This window comes from Molothrus aeneus, chromosome 3, assembly GCF_037042795.1.
Source record: "Molothrus aeneus isolate 106 chromosome 3, BPBGC_Maene_1.0, whole genome shotgun sequence".
NCBI lineage: Eukaryota > Metazoa > Chordata > Aves > Passeriformes > Icteridae > Molothrus > Molothrus aeneus.
The window spans coordinates 77,723,367-77,746,257 of NC_089648.1; the positions used below are offsets into that span (position 1 = coordinate 77,723,367).

The 22,891-nt window shown below is 42.9% G+C and overlaps 2 protein-coding genes across 2 annotated transcripts in view; one reads left to right on the forward strand and one right to left on the reverse strand.

The window, feature by feature from the left end:
• PDIA6 (protein disulfide isomerase family A member 6) lies at window positions 1–15,867 on the forward strand. Its single transcript, XM_066547214.1, has 13 exons — window positions 1–80; window positions 3,048–3,189; window positions 4,013–4,070; window positions 4,692–4,818; window positions 5,315–5,421; window positions 6,783–6,916; window positions 7,322–7,436; window positions 8,339–8,479; window positions 9,693–9,777; window positions 9,870–9,942; window positions 10,698–10,856; window positions 13,432–13,528; window positions 14,264–15,867. Exons 1-13 carry the CDS (start codon window positions 47–49, stop codon window positions 14,330–14,332), a joined length of 1,341 nt encoding a protein of 446 aa, XP_066403311.1. The 5' UTR covers window positions 1–46; the 3' UTR covers window positions 14,333–15,867.
• ATP6V1C2 (ATPase H+ transporting V1 subunit C2) overlaps window positions 15,773–22,891 on the reverse strand; it is a 19,231-nt gene continuing 12,112 nt past the window's right edge. Inside the window, exons 5-12 of the mRNA XM_066547215.1 lie at window positions 22,285–22,376; window positions 20,589–20,687; window positions 19,480–19,548; window positions 18,466–18,558; window positions 17,962–18,055; window positions 17,527–17,624; window positions 16,978–17,107; window positions 15,773–16,165 (exon numbers count right to left, since the gene is read on the reverse strand). Of these exons, the coding sequence (XP_066403312.1) occupies window positions 16,070–16,165; window positions 16,978–17,107; window positions 17,527–17,624; window positions 17,962–18,055; window positions 18,466–18,558; window positions 19,480–19,548; window positions 20,589–20,687; window positions 22,285–22,376 (771 nt within the window). The 3' untranslated portion in view covers window positions 15,773–16,069. The remainder of the gene's footprint in view (window positions 16,166–16,977; window positions 17,108–17,526; window positions 17,625–17,961; window positions 18,056–18,465; window positions 18,559–19,479; window positions 19,549–20,588; window positions 20,688–22,284; window positions 22,377–22,891) is intronic.

Genomic DNA, 22,891 nt, shown 5'->3' on the forward strand with positions numbered 1-22,891 from the left:
GCACGCAGGCCGTGGCGGCGGCGGCGGCCGAGAGAGCAGGGCAGCCATGGGGGTGCACGGCGCGGGCCGGCTGTGGTGGGGTAGGAGCCGCGAGGGCCTGGGGGGCGGTCTGAGGGGGTGGCGGGACACGGCGGGATGCGGCTTCCCTTTCCTCGTCTTCGTGGGCCCCGTCGCAGCGGGAGGGAGCAGGGCCCGAGGCTGTGCGGCCGCTCCGCGGGGCAGCGGGCGGAGCGGAGAGCCTCCTGAAAGGAGGTTGTAAGCCAGGTGGGGATCGGCCGTTTCTCCCAGGCAGCTTGCAGTAGGACTGGAGGATATAGTCTTAAGGTGCGCCAGGGGAGGTTTAGATTGGACATTAGGACGAATTACGAATTTCCTCACCCGTAGGGTGATTAGCTGTTAGAACGGGCTGCCCGGGGTGCTGGTGGAGTCACTGTCCCCGTGTTTAAGGGAAGACTGGACGCGACGCTCAGTGCCCTGGTCTGCTTGGCATGGGGGTGATCGGTCATGAGCTGGACCTGATCTCAGAGTGCTTTCCCAGCCCCACTGATTCTGTGGGGGCAGCGCTCGCCGTCGCGGTCCGGCTGTGGCCGGTCTGTGCCGCGGGGGCGGGGGGATTGCTCGGTGCGTTAGAGAAGCACATGTAGAGAGAGCCTAAAGATACCAGCAGAAAAAAAAATAAAAACCCAAACAAAATCCAAGAAAAGAAAACGATGGTTATCTCTCACCCTAATCAAAGATTTTCTTTGATTTGAGTGATTTGAGTAAGCGGCGGTGTCGTGCGTGCCTGGCTGCCCTGCCTTGCGATCTGCTGCTTTGAGGGTAACAAGAGAGCAGTGACCGAGGTCAAACGGAGGAGTCGATGAGGGCTGGTGTTCCCCGTCCCCTGGCCCTGCTGCCGCCTCTTGTGTGCCGGAGGGATCGGTAAACGATACCCACTCGGGCCCTTCGAAGGAAACACCGAAGGTGCCGGGAACTCTGCTCGCCGAGCGCACGTGTGCGGGAATGTGGGGCCTCGGCACACCGAGCACTGCTGCAGGAGGGGGGAATTGTAGGAGGAACTTCGCAGAATCTTCATCATCATCCCGTGACAGAAGATTTTTTTTATAATATATCTCCTGACTTGCAACTTAACTGTTCAGTTAGGACTAGTAACACCAGCATGGAGCTGCCTTAGCTGGTTTATTGATGCTTTTGTCTGTGTTATTTGCTTACATTAGAAAACAACTTTTGTAGTCAGAGTATCTATTTATTTTTTCCTTAATAACAAGGACAGATTTGCATTTATCTGGCTTGATTCTTATAGGAAAATGATCTTTTTCTTTGCTGAAGTTGAATTAAACCTTGAATGTTTCACTATAGAAAGGAAAGTTATGCCATCAGTTCATGACTCATAGTTTAAAAAACGATGCAGTGACAGGGGACTAGGTGAATTCCACCATGTACTTTCTTTTGTGAGTTCTCTTTAGCAGGTACATTTACATAAGCCAGAATTTTCTCTCTTTCGAGGAACAGCTGAGTAAATTGTGTCTTTTGGATGTATTCTTCCAGAGATCACCCAAAAGGTGAAGCAAGAATATGCTGATTTCAGTTTAATGGTATTCTGTCTCGAGGAGGTTTTTTCTCTTGAGAGTGACTGTAACATTCAAGAAGCTTTATCCATCCTTTTTTTCTTACTCTACCCCAGCAGGAGCTGCTGCTGTACGTCATGGTAACATGCTGTGACAGCTACAGATTGCCTTGGAAGTCAGTTTTTCAAAGCTGATGAAGTGCTGCTTATGTATGGGTGTACTGAAGGGACATAGCCAATCTAACACACACATCTGGTGGTGGAAACCGATTTTGATCACCCCAAAAGAAAAGGGTTGGGTCCTCATGCTAGAAGAAACCATTAGGATGGGGTAGTGGTGCAGTGGAGAGGGGACTGGTTTATAGTGGAAATTCAGTCCTGATCTCTGCTTGAGTAACCTGGAAGATGTTACTTCTGCCAGCTTCACTCTCCTGCAAAATAGGGCTAATGACACTGGCTTTTGTTGGGTGGGACTGTTAAAGTGTAGGTGATGCTGTGCAGTCTGTATAACATGCTGTAGAGTTTCTGCATCATTGACCTGTTTTTCTCTCATGTTGAGTCTTGAGAGAGAATCTGCAGCTTCCCATTCAAGTTGTTAACCACTTGCAGCAAAGCTTTTTTATGTCCGGTTCTAACTTGAGTGTCTGAGCTCTCACTCTGTACAGTCTTTCGTGAATTAAGAAAAGTTTTTTGCTGGGTGGATTTTGTTACAGAAACGCTTCTCATCTCTCAGTCTCCCTGACTAGGGATTATGAGGTTTTATGTACAAAGTCTCAAGCAATAGTAAGTTCCAGAAATTATCAGAAGTACGAAGCCATAAGAGAAAGCAATTTCCTTCTGTCTTTTAATGTTTTGGGTTTTTTTAGTATTCTCAGGATGCTTGAGTTGTTAACCAGAGAGATTTAGCTGTTATTCTCCAGTCTTCCTGAAGACATAAATCAGTGGTAGACTAAGATCCTCACGAGCAAGAATGATGCACTACCAGTGCATCAAGTGCTGGTCCTAAAATCACCGTAACTGTGCCAAGCCTAGCTGGGACAGTCCTGCATGATGTGGTCCTATAAAAGATGTGTTTGAGTACCTGCTGTGCAAGAGGTTTGAACAATTGCCCTAGGAGTCTGTATAAGAACTGAAGGAAAACATAGCTGATGGTGGGGATCCCTGCAGAAGTTCTGGTGGTCTGGTGCCAGCAGGAGTTAGGGTAGGAGCTTTGACACAAGTCTCTCTGGAGAGCCATAGCAGGAGGGTGTAACTCCAGCTAGCTTTAGGCACAGACCCTATTTTACATGATCCTGTGGAATCATGTTTTAAGCAAGGAGGGAGAGCATCTATCTTGCCTTAACTTCCTTTTTTATCTGGTCTAACTGGAATCCCTTCCCACCACTGCTGATTTGCAAAGATGGGGAGATGATTTAGCCATGGCAACAGGGGAGTCGTAAACGTTCAACAGGACTGCTGATGTCTTTGCTTTTCGTTGTAGGCACGGTGAGCTGCACTTTGTTCCTGGCAGTTAACAGTTTATATTCAGCCAGTGATGATGTGATAGAGCTCACACCAGCTAACTTCAACAAGGAGGTCATTCAGAGCGAGAGCCTGTGGCTTGTGGAGTTCTATGCCCCATGGTAAGAACTGCAGCTGTGTACTTGCTTGCTGGTACAGAGAAGCAGCACAGGAATCTGCTGCTGATAGCTCAAGGTTTCATTCAATTGTTGGCAGCACAGTGTCAGTTTGATGGCCTCACGACTAGCAAAATAGCTGTACTTGGGATTCCTCCTTTGAATTATATTCATGTGGGAAAAAGGCAGGAATTGGCATTTCAAGTTTGCAAATAAAACCTAGTAGCAAAACCTATGCCATTTTTCTACCTGATTCATTCTGGTTAAATTAGTATTAAAAATGACTGATTAAAGTGCAGTAGGTAAGTGAGAAAGTCCCTCACTTCTGTGTTTCTGATCCTAATTCTGATGTGAAAGCACAGATCTGAATTCACACTTCAAATTTCCAATTTCCATTTAAAAATACTGGCTTTGTACATCTTCATTTAGCATCCCTCTTTGTCTTCTTTCTGCTCAGGTCCAGAGTATAGCGTCTCTATTCCATTTAAATTCTGGTGATACATATATTCCATCTTTGTACAAATCCTCTGTGATACTGCCCTCCAAAGCTCCACATTCTGGGGAAAATGGCCTTTTGTTGGGACAGCTTGACTCTGGACCAAGAGGCTTAGGGAAAGCCTTGCTGTGCCTCTTGTAGTGTTGCTGCAGTCTACATAATGTGGAGGTTTTTCTTCAGAAGCCTGAGTGATGATATGATCTTGTGGCACAGGCTCTTTTCCTCTTCATGAGTAAATCCTCAGTCTCCTACAGTTTGCTGTGACTGTGAAATAGCTGTCAAATCTGAATGACATTTACCATTTTTTGTTTGTTTGTTTGTTCTTTCTAAAAGGTGTGGTCACTGTCAAAGGCTAACTCCTGAGTGGAAGAAAGCAGCAACAGCTTTAAAAGTAAGTTTAACCTTTCAGATGTGCTTGTGGAAGTGTATTGAAGAGAATTTGGCTGTTTGACATCTGGATTGGGAATGTGGAGGGGTTTGGTCCTTACAGCCATTATCACTTTAATCATACTTGTCTAGCCAGAAAAGTGTTATTCAGAAAACTCAGAATTTTTGTTTTGTTTGTTGTATCCTTTTTAAAAAAAGGTATTGAATTGTTGAGGAAGAAAGTTCTGTCCCTGTGAATTCTCATTACTATTCTTGAGGACTGAAAACAGTCAGGACTGAAAACAGACTGAAAACTGTCTTTTTTAATTACAGAAAAATTAGTCATGTTGTGATTAGCTGAACCCTTGCCTATGTGAAATATGTATATTCTCCTTCATAGAAAACCAAACAAAAAACCCCAACTAAATAATGGCCCGAACAATTTAAAATTTATTTTGTCACGCTGAAGAAAGAAGTGGACATTTATAGTGTTCTGTAGTTTAATGCTCATGGGGTAAAATACCTCTCTTCTGTTGCAGTCCTAGTAACTGCCCCTCTCTCTTCCCTTCCCTTGTGCCCCCAGCAGGGGAAAGGTGTTGAATTGCTGTAGAAGTCTTGGGTGTCATTTTTTGGTTTTTTTCTGCAGGGTGTAGTGAAAGTGGGTGCAGTAGATGCAGATAAACATCAGTCCTTGGGTGGACAGTATGGAGTCAGAGGGTTTCCAACTATCAAGATATTTGGAGCCAACAAAAACAAAGCAGAGGATTATCAGGGTAAATGTGATGAATTTTTAGATGTTGCATGCCTAAAACCTTCCCTGAATGCAGTAATCATGGTAGCTGTTAATGCTGTGTTGAGTGGTTTTTCCTTCCTGTCTAGTGCTTGTAGTAATGGAGAGACAGATGGGTGGGAGAGGTTTGACCAAACTGTGTGTGTCTTATCATTGTCTAATAGTCCCCCCGCAGTTCATAGTTGTTGGATCTTGACAGGGAGTTTCAAGGAATTATTCCTTTCTTCCTGTTTATTTGGAGCTTGCCATAGAGTCACTCCTCATAAGAAAAGCCAGGTAATGAAAAGGTGTAGTGAAGTCTGTCTTGCTGCTTGTGTTTAAGTCAGATGTCCCACCACTAGTACTGTATCACTCATAGCCTAGTCCTGCTTTTCCTGAAAGACCATTAGGGTGAGGGAGGATTACATTTGTAATTAAGTTAGGAGCATACCTTAAACTGGCCTTTTGATGGTTTGATCATTTATTTTGCTGCACTGCAGGTGGCAGGACAAGCGACGCTATCGTTGATGCTGCTCTAAGTGCTCTTCGGTCCCTGGTGAAAGAACGTCTTAGTGGCAGAAGTGGAGGATACAGTTCTGGAAGACAGGTATTCGAGGGAATGTTGTTTGTTTTTCAGCTGGAGCTGTCTAGTACAGGACATCAGTGCTCCTACTACCTCAGTCACAGAATTGGAAGAGATGTCTGGAGTTTAATTTAGTCCAGATGCCCTGCTCAGTGCAGGGCTAGCTAGAGCAGATCGCTCAGTTCCTGTCTCCTAAAGTTGTATCTCCAAGAGCTGAGACCCCAAATGGACTGCGTTCTCTGGGCTACCTTTTCCAGTGTTTGACCATGTTCACAGTAGAAATCTTTCCTCTTTTGTTTTAGGTTACAGAATCATAGAATGATATTTCTTATATTTCAGCTTTGTTTCCTGTTGCAGCAAAGAGCCTGCCTTTGTTTTCTTTACTCTCCTGTGCACTCTCATCTACACATCAGATGCTCAAAGCCTTTAATCAGCTCTGACATTGGCTGGACTTGCTCCAGTGTGTGCCTGCCTGTTCTGTGAGGGAGCCTAGAACTAGACACAGCACTCCAGGTGTTTCACATTGTGCTGAGCAGAAGATTACCTCCTCAGACCTTCTGGCAACTCTCTGCCTAGTGCAGCTCTGGAGGCTGTTGACCACCTTTGCCACAGGATTGCAATGCTGGCTCATGTTCAGCTGGCCCACCAGGGCACTCAGGTTCCTCTTTAAAAAGTTGCTTTCCAGCTAGTCAGTTCTCAGTGCATACTGGTATAGGGGCCTGTTACTCTCTGGGTGCATCTCCCTTTGAACTTCGGGGTTCCTGTTAGCCCCATTCTCCAGGTGGTTCAGGTACCATTTGGCTAATCCTAATCTAAATTAGACAGATTAAGTTTTTTAACTTGGTAGTGTTTTTCTGAAGTTGGCTTGCTGGATTTCTTCCTGAAGGTAAATTGAAAAGCTTCTGGCTCCTACTGCTATTTCTGAGTTGTGGTGCAAATACATTCTCACATCCTCAGGGTGGCCGCACAGAAGACCTGGGTGGACTGTGCCCTGTAGTGTGTATCACACTCCCACTTGTTTGTTTTGCCTGGAAACCAGGACTTGGTTCCAGATGGCGTTGGGCGTTGGAGAGCACTTTATTCATGGACAGATCAGTGCATGAAGAACTGAAAAAGTGTTCCCCCATCTTCTTGGTAGTCTGCTTGACCTGATTTCTCTTTTTTCAAGAGAAGGTTCATTTGCTGTGTCTTGAAAATGCTGTGGGGAGTAGGCTGTGTGTACTGTCAGTTCTAAAAAAGGAAAGTTGTATGACCTAACACTGCCTGTTTTGTATCTTGCTCAAATAAAGATCGTTTGGTTCAATGTGACACACACACAGGAGTTGGCCTGTGTGGGAGACCAGTTTTGGTTACTTCTTATGTGAGGGTCTGTTTGTTTCTTACAGAGCCGGGAGAGCGGAGGTGGAGATAAGAAGGATGTGATTGAGCTGACTGATGACAGCTTTGATAAGAATGTCATAAATAGCGACGATGTATGGATGGTGGAGTTTTATGCCCCATGGTGTGGGCACTGCAAAAAGTAAATGAGGTTTTACTTTAACAATTCAGTTCCTGAATTTTGTGTAATACCCTTAATATCCCCTAAAAGAGACCTTGTATCTCAGGTATACCAGAAGTGAGTTTTTTTGTAAGGTGATCTAAAAAAAATTTGTGGGCTTCTGATTAGGGCCCCTTCGTGCTGCTCTGGCTGCCCTCCTCCTTAGCACTAAAATTCCCAGTTATCAGTAGAAATAAGATCTGGAAGTTATATTAAACTTTTAATTCCTTCAGATGAAGACATCAGTCTTGTTTGGATAACCTTCTCAGTTGTCATTTGCAGCAAGAGACTTTTTTCTTCGGTAAAACATCCTGCATAATGTTGAAGTGTGGTATACTTTTGCTAGCTCTGAGAGAGCTTAGGGCACTTGTACTCTCTGTTTTTCAGCCTGGAGCCAGAATGGGCAGCTGCTGCCACTGAAGTGAAGGAACAAACTAAAGGAAAAGTAAAGCTGGCTGCAGTAGATGCAACAGTCAATCAGATGCTGGCAGGCCGATATGGGGTGAGTGTGCTCTGCAGTGGTTACAATTTCCTTTCCATCTCTACCAAATCAGATTTCTCTTCAATCCTTACTGAACTGTTCCTTAGTCTGGTGCTACTTAAATGTTTGTGCCAAAAATAAGTGACAAATTCAGTTTGTTTCCCACAAATAATTAATGAATGATAAATAAATGGAGAAAGAGGAAAAGAATTATTCTGGATGTTGCTGAGGAGAAAGGCTATTTATTTCCATAACATCTTGTATAGCTTTATCATCTGGAGTGAGAGATCTCTTTCTTGAGACTGTAGGCTGGTTGGGCATCTCTGGAACCCTTGAAGCCAGTTATCAGGGATCACTCTGACAATATCAGCTGCCCAGATCAGGTGTGTTGCCCACCAAAAGAGAGTGGATACTTTTGAATTTTTAGTACAGTCCATGGAGCTTACAGTGTGCTGCATAGTTTCCCTCTAAGTGCACATGGCTGACAACATAGAGGGAGCACTGAGCAAGATTTACTGGAAGTGTAGCAGAAGGAGCTTCAGGTCCACTCACTGCCTTGTAGGCCCAGTGTTGTCCACCCCCAGATAAATCAGGAAATTATTGTTTAATAAATATCAAGGTAAAGATAGTCCTCATGGTGCTTAAACCTGCAGTGCTTGGTGCATCTAAATTGGGGTTAAACCATTGCTGGGTCATCAGGCCAAAACCCCAAACAGCATTTTATTGTACATTCACCTTGTTTTGAATTGTTGCAAAGGTAGGAAGCTACAAAATTCAAGTTGAGTCAGAACATGTGCGACTCAATACACGAAGATGTTGAATCTCCTCCCTTGCTCTTAGTTTAGAGGACATCAGACAAGCAGATAATTTCTACCATAAATATTCAGGTGTATTTGAGCTGATGGTTTAAACTTGTCTTGCAGATTCGTGGATTTCCCACCATTAAAATCTTCCAGAAAGGAGAAGACCCTGTTGATTATGATGGTGGGAGAACTAGATCTGATATCATTGCTCGTGCTCTGGATCTGTTTTCTGATAATGCACCACCACCTGAGCTCCTGGAGGTACCTATACATCATTTTCTCAAATTTCTTTCCCATCATACTCTTGGCAGCAGTTTTTACTGGTCTATATGAGCTCTAAAGAAAACTGCCCAAGTGTGGTGCTTCTGCACTGTTTTGCCCCAGAAAGCAAAGGATGACAAGCTTTGACTAACAAAAAGCTGAATGCTCATTTCTACCATCAATTTGTTGTTGTCTAGAAGATGATCAGAATTGATACAGTGAAGGCATTGACAGGATGGTGCCAGGGTGTCTGAATCTGCTCTTGAGGAATGAGTGAAAAAGTTGAGTTCTGTTCCCCATCTCTTTTCTTACAATAAAAGGGTAGGGCCTTGCCATGTGCAAGCTGTCCATTAGGAGATGCATGATGGGTAGTTTTGCTTGTTGTCCAAAAAACTCCACCCTTTGTCAAGCGACTTCTTTTTTCAGCTTGCTGTTGGTAGATTTGAAATGGTGATCACTCGTCTCCAGTGTGCAAGCAAGTGAGGTGCAAAGTCTCCAGTGTGCAAAGTGAGGTGCACACAAAGACAGTTGGGATGCAGGAAGGAAAAAACAAAAAAATATCTGTACTATTAGTAAAGATATTTTTATATGGTGCTTATTTCATCTTTCTTATCCTTCTTAATTTTTTATTTTGTATGCATTCTAATATTAATACATCAATATATGTTGATGTATGTGTATATGCATACAATTGATTTATATATATCAGAGGCTGCATGCTTAGAAATTTATTTACTGGTAGGATGCACAAAGGTTGGAGACCACCGTTGTAGGTCACTGGATCAATTCCTTTTTGAGGCAGATCCCACAAAACCAGTGTTGCTGTTACTGTTGCTTGAACATCCTCATCCACAGCAAAGGCTGCCTCTGCTGGCTCTCCTTGTGCTCAGAGCATTCACATGGGCCTGGGGGTGCTCTTTCCAGCCTTGGGCAAAAAGAGTGATTTTGAGCAAAAAGTGACATCTGACTGTAAGCCTTTTTTGGTACTGCAGTTTCTTGTTGCAGCAAGTCTCAACAGAAGACTTTGAACTTTTTGTAAATTACTCTTGTGCTGGGGGACTAGTGAAGTAGAAGAAACTTGTAAGCTTTTGTGTCAAGTTGTTTCACTGCTTACTGCCTTGCAGGATGTAGTTATTAGGTTGTTGGAGAGAAGTACAGTCACAACTGAAGAACCAGATCTTACTGTCATTGACTTTGTGCTGCTTTCTTCTAGATAATTAGTGAGGATGTTCTGAAGAGTACCTGTGATGCTCATCAGCTCTGCATTATTTCTGTCCTGCCTCATATTCTTGACACAGGTACACATACAAGCAAGCAGACTTCTGTATGAATTTGTCACTTAAAGCATGTAGTTGTGTATTTTAACTTGTCCAATTCTGTTTACAAACAGGAGCTTCAGGAAGAAATTCTTACCTGGATGTCATGTTAAAAATGGCTGAAAAATACAAAAAGAAAATGTGGGGGTAAGTGTTATTGTCCACTGGTCATCTTGGAAAAGATGTGATCATTTCTGGGGGTAAATGGGATAAAATTTGTATGATACTTGTTTAGGCTACAGAAGGGGTTGTTCCTTGTTCAGGGTAGCATATCTTGGTATTTCACTAATTACTGGAGAAGGGAATGCTGTGACTTTAAAATAGCCCTTTTTAAAAAATTTTATCCACCTCTTAAATTCTGAATTTACAAGTGATATCTAAGCATTAATGAGATTAAGCATCTTTTACTCTTGTCCTGAATAGTCAAGTATTTTAGGGAGGTTTCTTTTACCATCTTTTGCTGGTTGGTGAGTGTGCCAGTGTGACTATTGGATTGTCAAAGATACAAGTAAATTGCAGTTTATTAACATGTTTCATGCTCTCATAGAAACAGCCAGCAGGCTGTACCTCTACTCTTCCTTCTCTTAGGTGCAGGTTAGAAAGTCCTTTTAAACCTTCCCCTTAATACCAGGTAAAGTGTAGCTGTGTGTTCACATTGCTAACATAGTTCTTCCCCTGCACTGTGTTTAGTGGCTGTTCTTATCCAGCTTTTGGTGGGTGTGTGAGGGGGACTGGCCTAGAGGTGCTGCTGAGAGGGGGCTTTCTTCTGTTGTAAGGTTCAGGATCAGGACTTTCCTTTTCCCTGCTGACTTTGAAAGTGTCAAGGGCAATACAAAACCTGCTTGAAAATTATTGTGGTGCCTATCCTCATTATTAATTTTCTATTTCATCTTTTCCTCAAGGTGGCTGTGGACAGAAGCAGGTGCTCAGTCAGATCTTGAGAGCTCTCTGGGGATTGGAGGCTTTGGGTATCCAGCAATGGCAGCTGTTAATGCTCGGAAGATGAAATTTGCCCTTCTGAAAGGATCATTCAGTGAGCAAGGGATTAATGAGTTTCTCAGGTATGAAATCTTTAAGTGACTTAAATCTTTCTCTATCTAGGGCTATGACTCTTTAGACTACAAGCAGACTCTCCTGCACCACACAGGACTTGCATGGTTAAGGGAATTAAGATGAGAATTCTGTGGAGTCAGGGAATGGTTTCAATGGCAATTGCAATAAAGCAGTCATTACCTTTTTGTGGTGTGCAGAATTAAGTTGGCCATTTAGACTTAGATAGGTAGTTTTAGTACAATATTTGAAAACAGAAGTAGACTTTGATGTTGAAAAATTCTGTTTCTCTTAAGAAATAACTTAGTAATGAATTCCATTTAATTCAGATAGTGCATTCTGACTAGTCATTAGTAATTGGAAAGTCCCCAGTTTGGGAATCACAGTGGGTGCTGTTGAAGTTCTTGAGGTTGTATATGTTGCTGTTCATCTTTCTGATTCAGTTTGGTCTTGTGTTCCCCCTCCCAACTTTCCATTCTCCTGGCACTTGATAAATTGATTGGGAGAGTTGAAACAATCCATCCAAAAAGTCAGTAACTCACTGCTCAGCACATGTCCTGTGAAACTGCCTCTTATGTAGCTGGTCAAGAGCCAGAGCTGAGAAGAATGGAATAGGGAAAGGAAATTAAGAGGATGACAGAAGGTGGCAGCAGCACTGAAACAGAGCAACTAAACTTCAACTGTTACTTTAGTGTGGTCAAAGTGGGAACTCTGCTTCCACATTGTCCTGGTTTATGGCAGATTTGGGAGAAAAATCCTAAAGGGGTTCTTTTAGAAAGTAAATTTAAGCAGCCCCTCCCCCAACTGGTTTGGGAAAAGATTTCCTTGGAGAGAAGTGGAAAAAACCTGTTTATTAACAGGCAAAGCATTTACCAGCACGAAAAAAAAATGAACCATATTTAACAATAAAAGCTCTTGCTGCTCTGAAGAGATGACTAACTCCAAGTCCCTTCCCTGGGATGCAGTTTGGCTCACTCAGTGTGTTATCATCCCTCCAGTGCTGGAAATGCCGTGGCCCAGGCCCAGCCTGGTGGGCCACAGATGTGAGCTGCTGGTGCTCTTCTGGGCTTTCAGTCCAGAGCAGGTTTAAACAGTTCCAAAAAAAATGAAAAACTACAGTCCAGGGAACTTCTCTGCCTTAGCTAGCTAAAAGCAAAGGAAAGTGCTCTCCCACTGTCTGTCTGTTCTGCAGACAACACTGTTCAGGAGAAGGATGTGGGGGAGTAAGTGCAGTTTCTGATAACAAACTGTGTGCTTCTTCTCTCTCTCCCTTTGCTCTTGGAACCACTTTTAAAGGTGCAAAACTTATTTCTGGCCTAAACAGACAAATGGGGATAGAAGCATTATGAAGTCACCTCAGGACACACATAAAGGACCAGCTGCCATAAATTATGCACGAGCCCTTGAGATCTTACATTAGAAGTGTTGTTTCCATGTTTGTCCTTGGAGAATGGCCGAGAAACAGCAAGAATTGCAAAAGCAAATACAACAGCCTCTCCCCACCTTGCCATAAGAAGCACATTAATTGAATGCAGTTCCTACTGGATTAATGGAATCAGTCTTACCTGTGAGAGTGATCAGACTTTCTTCTTAATGCCAAAAAAAGGAACAGTCTTAGGGCATCAGGTTAAAGTCAGGATACAGATGCAAGAAGAGAAGTACCAGGTGGTTTGTACTAATGCACATGAAAGTGTCTGCCTTTGTGAAACATGGCAAATTTTCTTAGTCTGTAAAGTCCATCTTAGTGAGGCCTCTCCTGGGTGAGGCTGGATGGTGCTTCAAGGACACAACAGCCAATTTAACAGCTTATATTGCATTAGGTAATTGGTTTGGTATTGTCTTATCATGCAGCACTGCTTGCTAGAATAATCTCTTACTGCCAGTTCAGCTCAGGTATGCTGCCTACAGAAAGCAGTATAATCACAGCCGGTGTGGCTGGCCATTCCCTCAGCTGATGTAGGCAGCTTCTGCAATCTAATAAGCAGTCTCAGTAGTGTTGACTACAAGTAAGGAAATTGGCACTATGAAGAGCAGAAAAACTGTGAACTCTGTTTGGGGAGAAGTGCTAATTCAGCCTCTGAAAGATGCAAAGGGATTAGCTCCTCAGGATTTTAATGCTGGGCTTTTTGAGCAAGCCTAACTAGCAAGCTCAGGATGGAGTGTCTCCGACAAAGCTGGTTACCTTGAACCCTGTGGAATCTATGGAGGCTGTCTCCAGTAAAGAAAATCACTGGTGATTTTCACTAACATTTGCAGGTGACTTCCAAAACTGGAATTACAGGCTCCCCTTGGAGTTGCTTTAAGTGATAAACTATTAAAGAGGCTGCATTGATCTGATTTTCACACTGCTGAACTATGAAAAAGTGTTTCTCACAGATGTCTTCGAATCCACTTGTGAATTTTCAGTGCTGCTTTAAGGACTCTGTAATTTTCTGCTTCTTGAAGTTTTTGCATCCAGACAGTTTAGATCTACTTAAAGAGACGAAATCTTGAACTTGTATTCCTCTTATCTGAAACAGGCTCTGTTCCAGGTGGCTGGAGGTTGGAGGAATTCCTTAAATTTAACTTCTGTTTGTTTTTTCTCAGGGAACTCTCTGTTGGTCGTGGTTCTACAGCACCAGTCGGTGGTGGAGCTTTCCCCAAAATTCATTCAGTTGAACCTTGGGATGGCAAAGATGGTGAGGTAAGAGATACTCCATTTCTGAAAGTGCTCAGCAATGGTGTTCAGGAGTGACAGGATAGAGTAACCAACAGCTGTCAGTGTGAAAGTTCCTGTTCTAACAAGATTGTGGCAAGTTGTGTTGATGGTTTCCTCTTATCTTAATCCTGCCAGCAGACCAAATGGTACATTGATCATCTGACATTGCAGCCCAGATGTTCCTCCTGCTGTTAGGATGTGATCTGAAAGCTGGATCACTTGAGGCAGAAATGTATTACCAGTGCTGACTAAGGGAGGTGGTAGTTCATGCATTCAAGACCCCCAGTGTTGTGGAGTTCTGAATATGCTGACCTTGCCATCAAGGTTTTAATGCCAGAAAGCTTGTTAGGTAAAGCCTGTGTAATAAATAACATGGTAACCAAGTCTGCCTTCTTAAGGTTCAACATTGGTGTAAAAGCCAAAGTTACTGCAGTCCTTTGATCTACTTCAGGTAGATGAAAACACAGAATCAGGTAGTAGTTTTGTTACATTGTTTATTTGTATAGCCTTCATCTGGAGTATTTTGATTAGTAAAAAACCAACCTCCTAGTCTAAACTCTGATCACTTGTCCTGTGCTTAGTGCACTTGGAGTTCTGTGAATGAAAGAAATGACAGCAGAGAGCTTTACTCTCAGGATGAAGTGAGAATCGTTCCAACTCAGGGGTCTCCTGGCATTAAGCACTTCTAAATATGTACTTAAAACCTTCCCTTTTTAACAGCTTCCAGTTGAAGATGACATTGATCTCAGTGATGTGGATCTGGATGACTTGGGTAAAGATGAGCTGTGAGATCTTCAGGAAACTTCTTTTCTTGGGAGAGCCTGTGCAGCAGTTTGCAGCCTGGATCACAATCAGGCAGATATTTCAGTGGCCTTTTTCTGGAGAAGTAGCACATGACACACTGTGCTATTGGATACACTGCAGCAGTGGACTGTACGCATCTCAAGAAAACATTGCAGAAATTCTATGAATTATCATAACCAGTAAACTTGATTGTATTGTGTAACAAATATTTTGAGGACAACATGGATATTTCTTTGGAACATCTTGGGTTTTATTTTGTTGATAATGTGCTGTTTGAGTGTTACTGGAGGCTGTTAGTGTAACCAATTTTAACTGTAATTTTTTTCATGGAGGTGGAACCTGCTCAGCTTCTGTTTCAATTAAAGAATAAAATATTTTTTGACACACAGTGTTAGTCTTGTATAGAGTAAGAAAGGTGCACATAGTACAAGTAGTCCCATTTTGGATGACTCTTCAAAGTGAACTTTAGAATAGAGGTTTGTGCAGAGGGGAGTCCTAAACCACCTCCTTGCTGTGAGATCTTGACAGTTTGGCTAAAAAGCTTGATAAGATGGACAATCTTAGTTTAAATGCTCTTCAGTCTTCCTTTTCCTGTTCTTCTCAGGGGCTTTCTCTTTCTTTGTGCCAGGCTTCATAAGATCATTATAACAATGGAAGTGGGGTTGCTGCTGCAATGAGAGATGCTGGGAGCTGTCAGTCTTTCCCCTGGATTAGTGATAAAGCTAATCTGTGTTTTAGGGCGTAAGGATAAGGATTTCCAGGTGCTAACAGACAACCATCCTGGTGCTGTCTCCAGCAAATAAAGTAATATTTCTTCACTTCCCATCTGGCATTGTTTTGATCTGAAATTGCTATTTCCTTTGGAAGGGGAATCAGGACTGTGAATAGGGATGTTTACTGCTGCTTTTTTAATAGAAATACCATTATTTTATTGCTCTCCATGTCTTGTGTATTGGTGTCTAGTGAAGTGACCCTGATGTGATCAGCTTGTTTATAAATAAGGAATGAAAGAGCTGAAAGATTCCCCTTCTTTCAAGGAAATAACATAATGTGGATATTTGTCATCTGGTGTCTGTAAGAGATTGCCCATAGTTCATCCTTGTGAAAGGCAGTGTCAGAACCATGGGCAGACAGCAGTAACTGCTGATTCTGTGCAGGAGATGTGCTCCAACTCTTAAATCATCCCAGCAGATGAGCTGTAATGGAACTGTTCTAACTGAAATATCTTTGCAAAAACTAAACTCATGAGTACTTGGGACTGTACGTCATATTATGATAAGTTCCACAGCACTTTCCTCTTGGGCTTTTGGGTTTTTTGTTAAATTAAAGGAACTTTGGGCTTTGCTCTAATGCTTTCTACTTTTTCTGTTTAGATTTTTTTAAGTTTGCTTTGTTAGAAAAAGAGGACTGTACACACCTAGTAGATCCATTAGCCACCATACTTTTTAATTTGTTTTATTCAAGTCCAGTAGATATTCCATCTTTGTAATTTACCAAAAAAAATAAATACTACCATAGTACCTCTGCCTCTGAAATATGTTTTTGTAAAACTATGAATAAGAGATAACTTTTACTGTAGTCACTGTAAAAATTACTAGAAGTGGTAGGAAGATCATCCTGCTACAGTATTTGCATTTTAATTTGACTTTCAGCAGCTAAAGATTGTTTTACAGTAACATGACAGTCTTGAAACTTAATAGATGAAGCTTGAGCAATTCTTCTTTAACTGCAGTCAAGAAGACTGAGGTCAATCTTGAAATAGACATAAGGATAGTATTCTTGATTGCTTAGTTGTAACCCAGGGATGTCCATGCCAGGCTGCAAAAGGAAGTAACCACTTTAGTTCCCAGTAAACCTGTGCAGTTCCAAGCTCCAGGGGATTGCTTTTGTGCTCCTTTCCCACAGGTGCAGTGGAGCTTTGTATGTGCCATGCTTAAGGTGGGGAATTCACCACTGAGAATCTGCTCTGCTTCTTGTTTCAGGTTGCCTAATGTAATTAGCACTGAGAATTCATGCCTGTGCTGTTAGGAACTTGTAGCATTTTTGTGTGCTTCAGCTCCCCAGCAACTCATCTCTGTCTTCCCTTTGTGCAATGGGACCCATGCTTGCTGGTTTTAGGCTGTTTTGAAGGCCTGCTACCTCATTTATTGCTTTAGCCTAAATTGTTTTGAATTGTCATTCAAGATATGGGGAAGGAGAAAGCAAGTACTGCTGCTTGTTGAAGGCCTAGTTAATTATAAATGACAGCCTTTTACAGAGGACAGAGGTGTGACAGTCCTAGGTCTTAGTTCCAAATTAATTTTTCTTGCTTTTGTTGATCTGAATGTTTATAATAGATTTTAAGCTTTTTATGTAGGCGAACAGCCATAATTGAGCAGACCTGTTTTGTGCTGGTAGCTGTAAACATCAGATGCTTCAACAGAAAATATAAGCCATCTCTCTGCATCTGCATCATAATCTGAGCCTACCCACCTAATCCAGTCTGTAACCAGCTGGCATTAGAGCTGCATCCAGGACTCCTATCATTGCAAGAAGGGAGCAGATGCATGCTCTAACCCCAGGACAGTGGAAGTGTTCATTCAGCTAAGCTGAGAAGCTACAGCATGTGCACTTGTGGTCCAAATACATACATCCATTATACTTGCTGCTGCAACTTCATCCAGGTGTTTGAAGACCACGTTCAAGACGTCTCTCAGGCGCTTCACAGACTTCCTGTTTGGCTGCAGCAGCATTGCTTGGAAATTCACAGGGAGGCCATACCTTGGAACACAACATACCTGATCATCTGCTGGGAAGGGCCACAGCTGTCTGCTCGTGCCCTTCTCCCCCTCAGCCTCCAGACATGCCCACTGGTTGTGTGTTGCAGAAACAACACTGCCTCCTTATTGGAAAGCCTTTTCTTTTTGAAGTCAAAAGTCAACTAAACAGTGTCTTTCTGTTTTCCCCTTCCCTGTAAGTACCCCCAAAAAATCGTTTTTCACCAGATTTTTATGTCACCTTTTTTGTGGACGTCTATATTGTCTGCTGTGAGCTTCTGGAATGGAGTGTGTAAGGCATACACCTCGAGCAAGACAAAACAAGGTGTGTAAGGGTTCTTCCCACAAAGGAACTGCACCAGGAAGAGAGCTGTACATTTTGACTTCCCCAGGAATCTCTGCCTGCACTCTGTGTGTACTCACCTCAGGACAGATTCAACAAAAACTCTCAAGGCTTTCACATGAATCCAAGCCACAAATGCTTCACTGAAGTTCACCTTCAGCCAGCGCAGTAAGGGGCCCTGTGAGACCAGAACAGTGCTGTGATCCCCTCGCTGAGTGAAGCAGCTCCATAGCCAGCACTGCCACTGAGGCCATCATGGACTGCTGGGATACTTCCCAGGCAGCCTGATAGTAGCTCCCAGTCTATCAGAAACTCAAGTGACCTTGGCCAAATCATTATTATTTTTAATTATAATAATTTTATTATTATCATTATATATGCCTCGGTTTTATGGGCTAAATGGAGCTCACCAGAGACAGTTGGAACCATAAAGCCATTTCTGAGAGAGGTGTTTAGGCATCCTGGTAACAAAGGCTGCCACTATGTGGGCCACCAACTCACAAGGTGGTACTTACATATTGTTGCTTCTTGTCAGAAGCTAATTTCATCAGCTCTTCCTTTTCACATTTCAGTTCCTTCTCATCATAATAAAATTCTCGAACCATGAACCTACAATTGAATGACATTTTGCTCTCACAAGCCTTAGTCCAGGCAATGTGAAACTCCTTTCTTTTTTCCGAGGAGAAGCAAGTATGGGAAGTTCCTAGCCATTTAAGCCATTTAACAAGTTAAAGTATGGGGAGGGTAGGAGTTGAAATCACCCCCAGAAAGCCAGCAGAATGAGAGCAGAAAGGGCAATTCCAGGATCTGTAACTTGGAGCTTAAAGAACAGGATCACTCATTCTGCTACCACAGCTCCTTCCCACCCTGCTTTCTCAATGGCTTTAGGACCAACAGAAACACAAGCAGTCAAGAAATCCTAAAACCAGTGATGGATTCAGCATCCTGCACACACAACAAGCCTCACCTGATCCTCATCTCTTGCTAGCCTGCCCTGCCCAGTAGTCAGGGCTTCTTACCTGTTCTCCCTGGCTTTAGCCTTAAAGTCATCCATCACTTTTCTAAATAGGGTCACAGTGAAGAGTCCTCCCTCTGCATCCTCAGCAATCATTCTGTGGGAGGGAAATCCACTGCTGTGATTTGACATGGCAAATCCCTCATGCCTTTTTTACCTACCTCATCTTTCCCTTTTGCAATTCTTTCTATTTTCATTTATGATACTGAACAACACTCTGCTTTTTCAAAACCTCTGTGACAGAAATAGTGAACAACGACTTTACTTGCACTGGCTACTCTATCTCAATGTAAAACTCAATTGGTTTAGTTCCTGAGCCCACTGAATACACACACATTCTGCCTGTCTGATTTTTCTGTGTTTCCTGGTAACATTCCCCCAACCTTTACATGCACTTGTGTTTATATCACAGGCAGTAGATAAGACAGCTTGTTTCTTTCTCTATGCTTTCCACCTTCTGCATTTCAGGTAATACCATGGTCAGCTTTTGTGCCCTGAACTGGATTTCATAGTCTGCATGAGCTGAGTAATGGAATATTTAAGTCCTAGGAAAGATTTTTTTACCCAAGGTGAAAGGATGAGTTAATATGGTTTTGCTAGTTCAAATGACAGTATGCTGAATTATTCTATGCTACAATAGGAAGCAATTAAAAATGCAGATTTAGTGTTTCATCTTTATAAAATACTTTCCATAAAGCTCTATATGACTGCATATATCTGAACTATACCTCAATTAATGTAATCAATTGCCTGTTTTACACAAAAACAAGCAACAGTCTGGTTGAAAGTAAAAACAAATAGATTACTGGAAAAGAAAAGCTAATTGTAAAAAAAACTGACCTTTCTTTCATCTGTACTTTCCTTCAACAAACTAATTTCTATTTGAATTGCAAATACATTAATGTGGAGCCTATGCATTTAGACTAGTGATTTCCTCTAGGATCCACCAGTTTGAGGGGCTGAAACAAGACAGGGATCTCTGAAACAAACACAGAGCTTAATATGGAATTTCACTTACTTGGTGGAACGAGGTACTACCATATCTGAGAGTGATTCATAGGTCTTCTGCCACTGTACATAGCTTGACCTTTGAGCAACACAAAACAAAGCACAGTAAATAAATACCATATACTGGAAAGCAAATGTTGATATATGTAGTTAATTATGCTAATAACTTAGGGTAGAAGGGTTGAACTCTTTGTGCTTGGTTATGTCATTAAAATGCATTAAGCCTCTCCTTATCCTTTCCTCTCCTAGTCACCAGCTGAGGAGATGCTTCCCTTAATACTATTGCCTCAGTCTTCACTTTGGATCTTGGCTTGAGGAACGGTCAGTATCAGGAAACTGATGGTGGGAAGAATGTGGCATATACTTCCAGGCTGCCACACAGTGTCCCATGCTCCAGGACCCCTGCACAAGCTGCTCTGGTCCATGGGTAGCTATGCTACATCTGCTATGTATAATCCCAGAGCTGATCTGGTGCTAGACTGCACTCATGGTGAATGCCAGCCCAGTGAGAAAGGGAACAAGGGTATGGTAGGAGTTTACAAAGAGAGAAATCTCTTTTTAGTGTGAATAAACTCACATAATGAAGTCAATAAACGTACGTCAGATAGCTTTTTGTAACCTGTTTCTCAGAGACAGAAGAGTGATGGTGCTGTATGTGTGTGTTGGGACAGGGCTATATGGAGAGGAAAAGTTTTGTGTAGGGCTCTGAGGAGAACATGGTGTAACTTCCCCACTGTTAGCAGTCATCCTATGTATGGCCACTTACAAGGGTGCAGCCAGCAGAGAGAGGTTGTGAGTTGAACAGGTCTAATTCCTTTTAGAGACTGGCTAGGCTGCAGTCAAAATCTGGTTTTCTTTTAGCTCATACTATTCCTATCAGGAGACTGAGAACCCACTCGTAACCATCAAGAACCCTCAGGCCAATTTTCCTGCTCCAGCTTTGGCACAGTCTTTATCTCCCTCTTTTGTGCTAGCACCACTCTTGGCAGAAATTGTTCTTTCTTCTTTGCTAAGGGCTCCACCTGTGTCCCAGCAGGGCACTCATGAGCTGCCCCAACCTGACCAGGTGTGGTTGTGGTGTTTAGGCCTGGGACTCAGTGCCACCCACTGCTGCCTTACTTTGGCACCACGACGAGCAGCGTGATAAGATACTCAGAATTGAGAACAAAGTCTTCTTTGTGCACAATATCTGCCAGGGTCCGGGTCAGCAGATTTCCCCTACAGTGAAGAAGACAAAGTAAAAATAACAGTAGCAGGAACTCAGCAGTGGAACATTGGGGGCATTGTGCTGTGGGTGCAGATGCTAATCTATACTGGGGTAGAAGAAGGCCCAGAAAGAGGTGGCTAAAGGACACAGCTACACTTCTTAAATAGCTGTTTTGTTATTTTTACTGCAACTAAAAGACTCAAAAAGTAACTAATACTAAAGGACACAATATTGGTGACTAGCAGGAAGCCAGTTTATGCCCTTTAAGTAAAACACACCATTCTGCTGCTATTGTTTTTACAGTAAGGGTGTAAATACTTGGGAAGTGCACATCTGCTCCCAGTCATCACCACATCTTGTGGGAAGCACCTGCTCTCTCAGGAAGCCTGTTGAGCTGCTTGTGTGACTGTGCTGCAGGCAGAGTGAGCCATGTATGTACAGACCTAAGCCATCACAGCAACCTGGCATTCCTGGACTGCTGCAGACCAGCACGCTGAGACACTCCTGCTGAACAGCAGCGAGAGCAGCAGTCTCATGCACAGGTGGGACCTGCAGGAGGTCTCCACACACTGAGCCCACCTGATCACATTAATTCCTAGGACATGTAGATAGCCAGGGCTGAGTGTATGTGGCTGGAAAGCACCAGGTGTGAAAAGGAGCTGTGCTCCCTGTCACTGGGCAGGAGTGAAGAAGGACCTAAACTAATAGGTTTGGGTTTGAGGTTCCCTGGGCCAGTGTAAATATTAACTAACTGGCTGGTAACTTATTCAATGTTTGTTCAACCCAAGCTATTTGGCACTGGTGGACACCAGAGTTGAGAGCATTTAAAGATGGATGGAATGATGACAAGGAGGATTGTCCCTGGCCATGAGGTCTCCATTCTTCTCCCTCCGTAAATTGCTGGAGCCCTGGCCAGCAGGCAGCCACCTGTGCCCTGTGCCCAATCCTGAGTAGGAACAATAGTATATACGAGCATGTGTTGGGTGGGGGCTTGCACAGCATCATCTAAGTTGTTTTAAATTTACTACTTACTGGATTTTACCATTCTCCCTAGTAATATCCTAGAAAAAAACCCAGGTGTCACCACTGACACAGGCAAAGACCATAAGCAGATGAAGACAGGAGAGAGAACATTTGGGAAGCCTGAACAGTGCATTACCTGAACCAACAGAAGAAAAAAAAGAAAACAAAAATATAAGTGGGATGCTAATGAGGTGCAGGATCAAGAAAACGGAGCTGTTTCCTTTGGGAGCTTTGCAAATGCTGTTCAGAACATAGGGCACAGCTCCATGTGGCAAAGGAACCCACCAGTTGACACAGCTCATCTAATCTCTGACTCCCTGAAGTCCCATCAGAGCAAAACAGTTGACTTTTTCCAAGACTGCCTGCTCACAGTGTCAATAAAATCCTATTAGGAACTTCAGTCTCCCTGAGCTGATTTTGAGATATGCTGACCACATCAGCTACCACCTGTTCTCACTGGATCTCTAAATGCTGAGCATGTTCTGAAGCTGGAAAAGTTGTTCCCACCAAAACACAGCAATGGGTGTGAGCACACACTGCCTGCATTTCAGCCACACAACAGCATCCCCAATGCAAAATACTTACATCGTTTTCTTCTCCAGGTTTTGCAAATTTCCTTTAATGTTATTGTACGCAGCCGATCGGGTCTTCAGGTCTGCTTCTATTTGAGTCACTTGCTAAAACAAAGTGAAAAAAGGGAGTCAATGCAGTGCTTGAGGCCTTGTTCTCACCTCTGTCCCACAACTACCACCTTAACACAGAGACACAGCTGCCAGTTCTCCTAAAACCACCGGCCTGTGGCCAAGAGAGCCAGGGTCAGAGCTCCCCTGGGACAAAGGCCTCTGCAGAAAGTAGGGTTCAGTCAGCTGTTGCTGTTGGTGTGCTAGAGCTGTACCTAAGGGGTTTTATTTGTTACCTACATTGAACAACAACACATCATGCCTTTCTGAATGAACTGACAGTGTAAATAATTCATTCAGCCTGAAGGCTTTTGATTTAATGTCAGACTAACAATTTCATGAAAAACACCTCTGAAGTGGAGAATATGGCAGTATATGAAAAAAAAAAAAAGAAAATTACAATGGAGGGGATTAAAGTGCACAAAACATATCAATGTATTCTAGTGAATCTGATAAAGGACCATATACTTACAGACTGGATAGATTTCAATATATGTATCATTATTTTAATT

Excerpts from the sequence above, each read along its gene's own strand:
- PDIA6 (XM_066547214.1), top strand. The coding sequence starts at position 47 with ATGGGGGTGCACGGCGCGGGCCGGCTGTGGTGGG. Across the intron at positions 5,422-6,782 it reads GATACAGTTCTGGAAGACAG|AGCCGGGAGAGCGGAGGTGG; the intron begins GTATTCGAGGGA and ends TGTTTCTTACAG. Across the intron at positions 6,917-7,321 it reads TGGTGTGGGCACTGCAAAAA|CCTGGAGCCAGAATGGGCAG; the intron begins GTAAATGAGGTT and ends TCTGTTTTTCAG.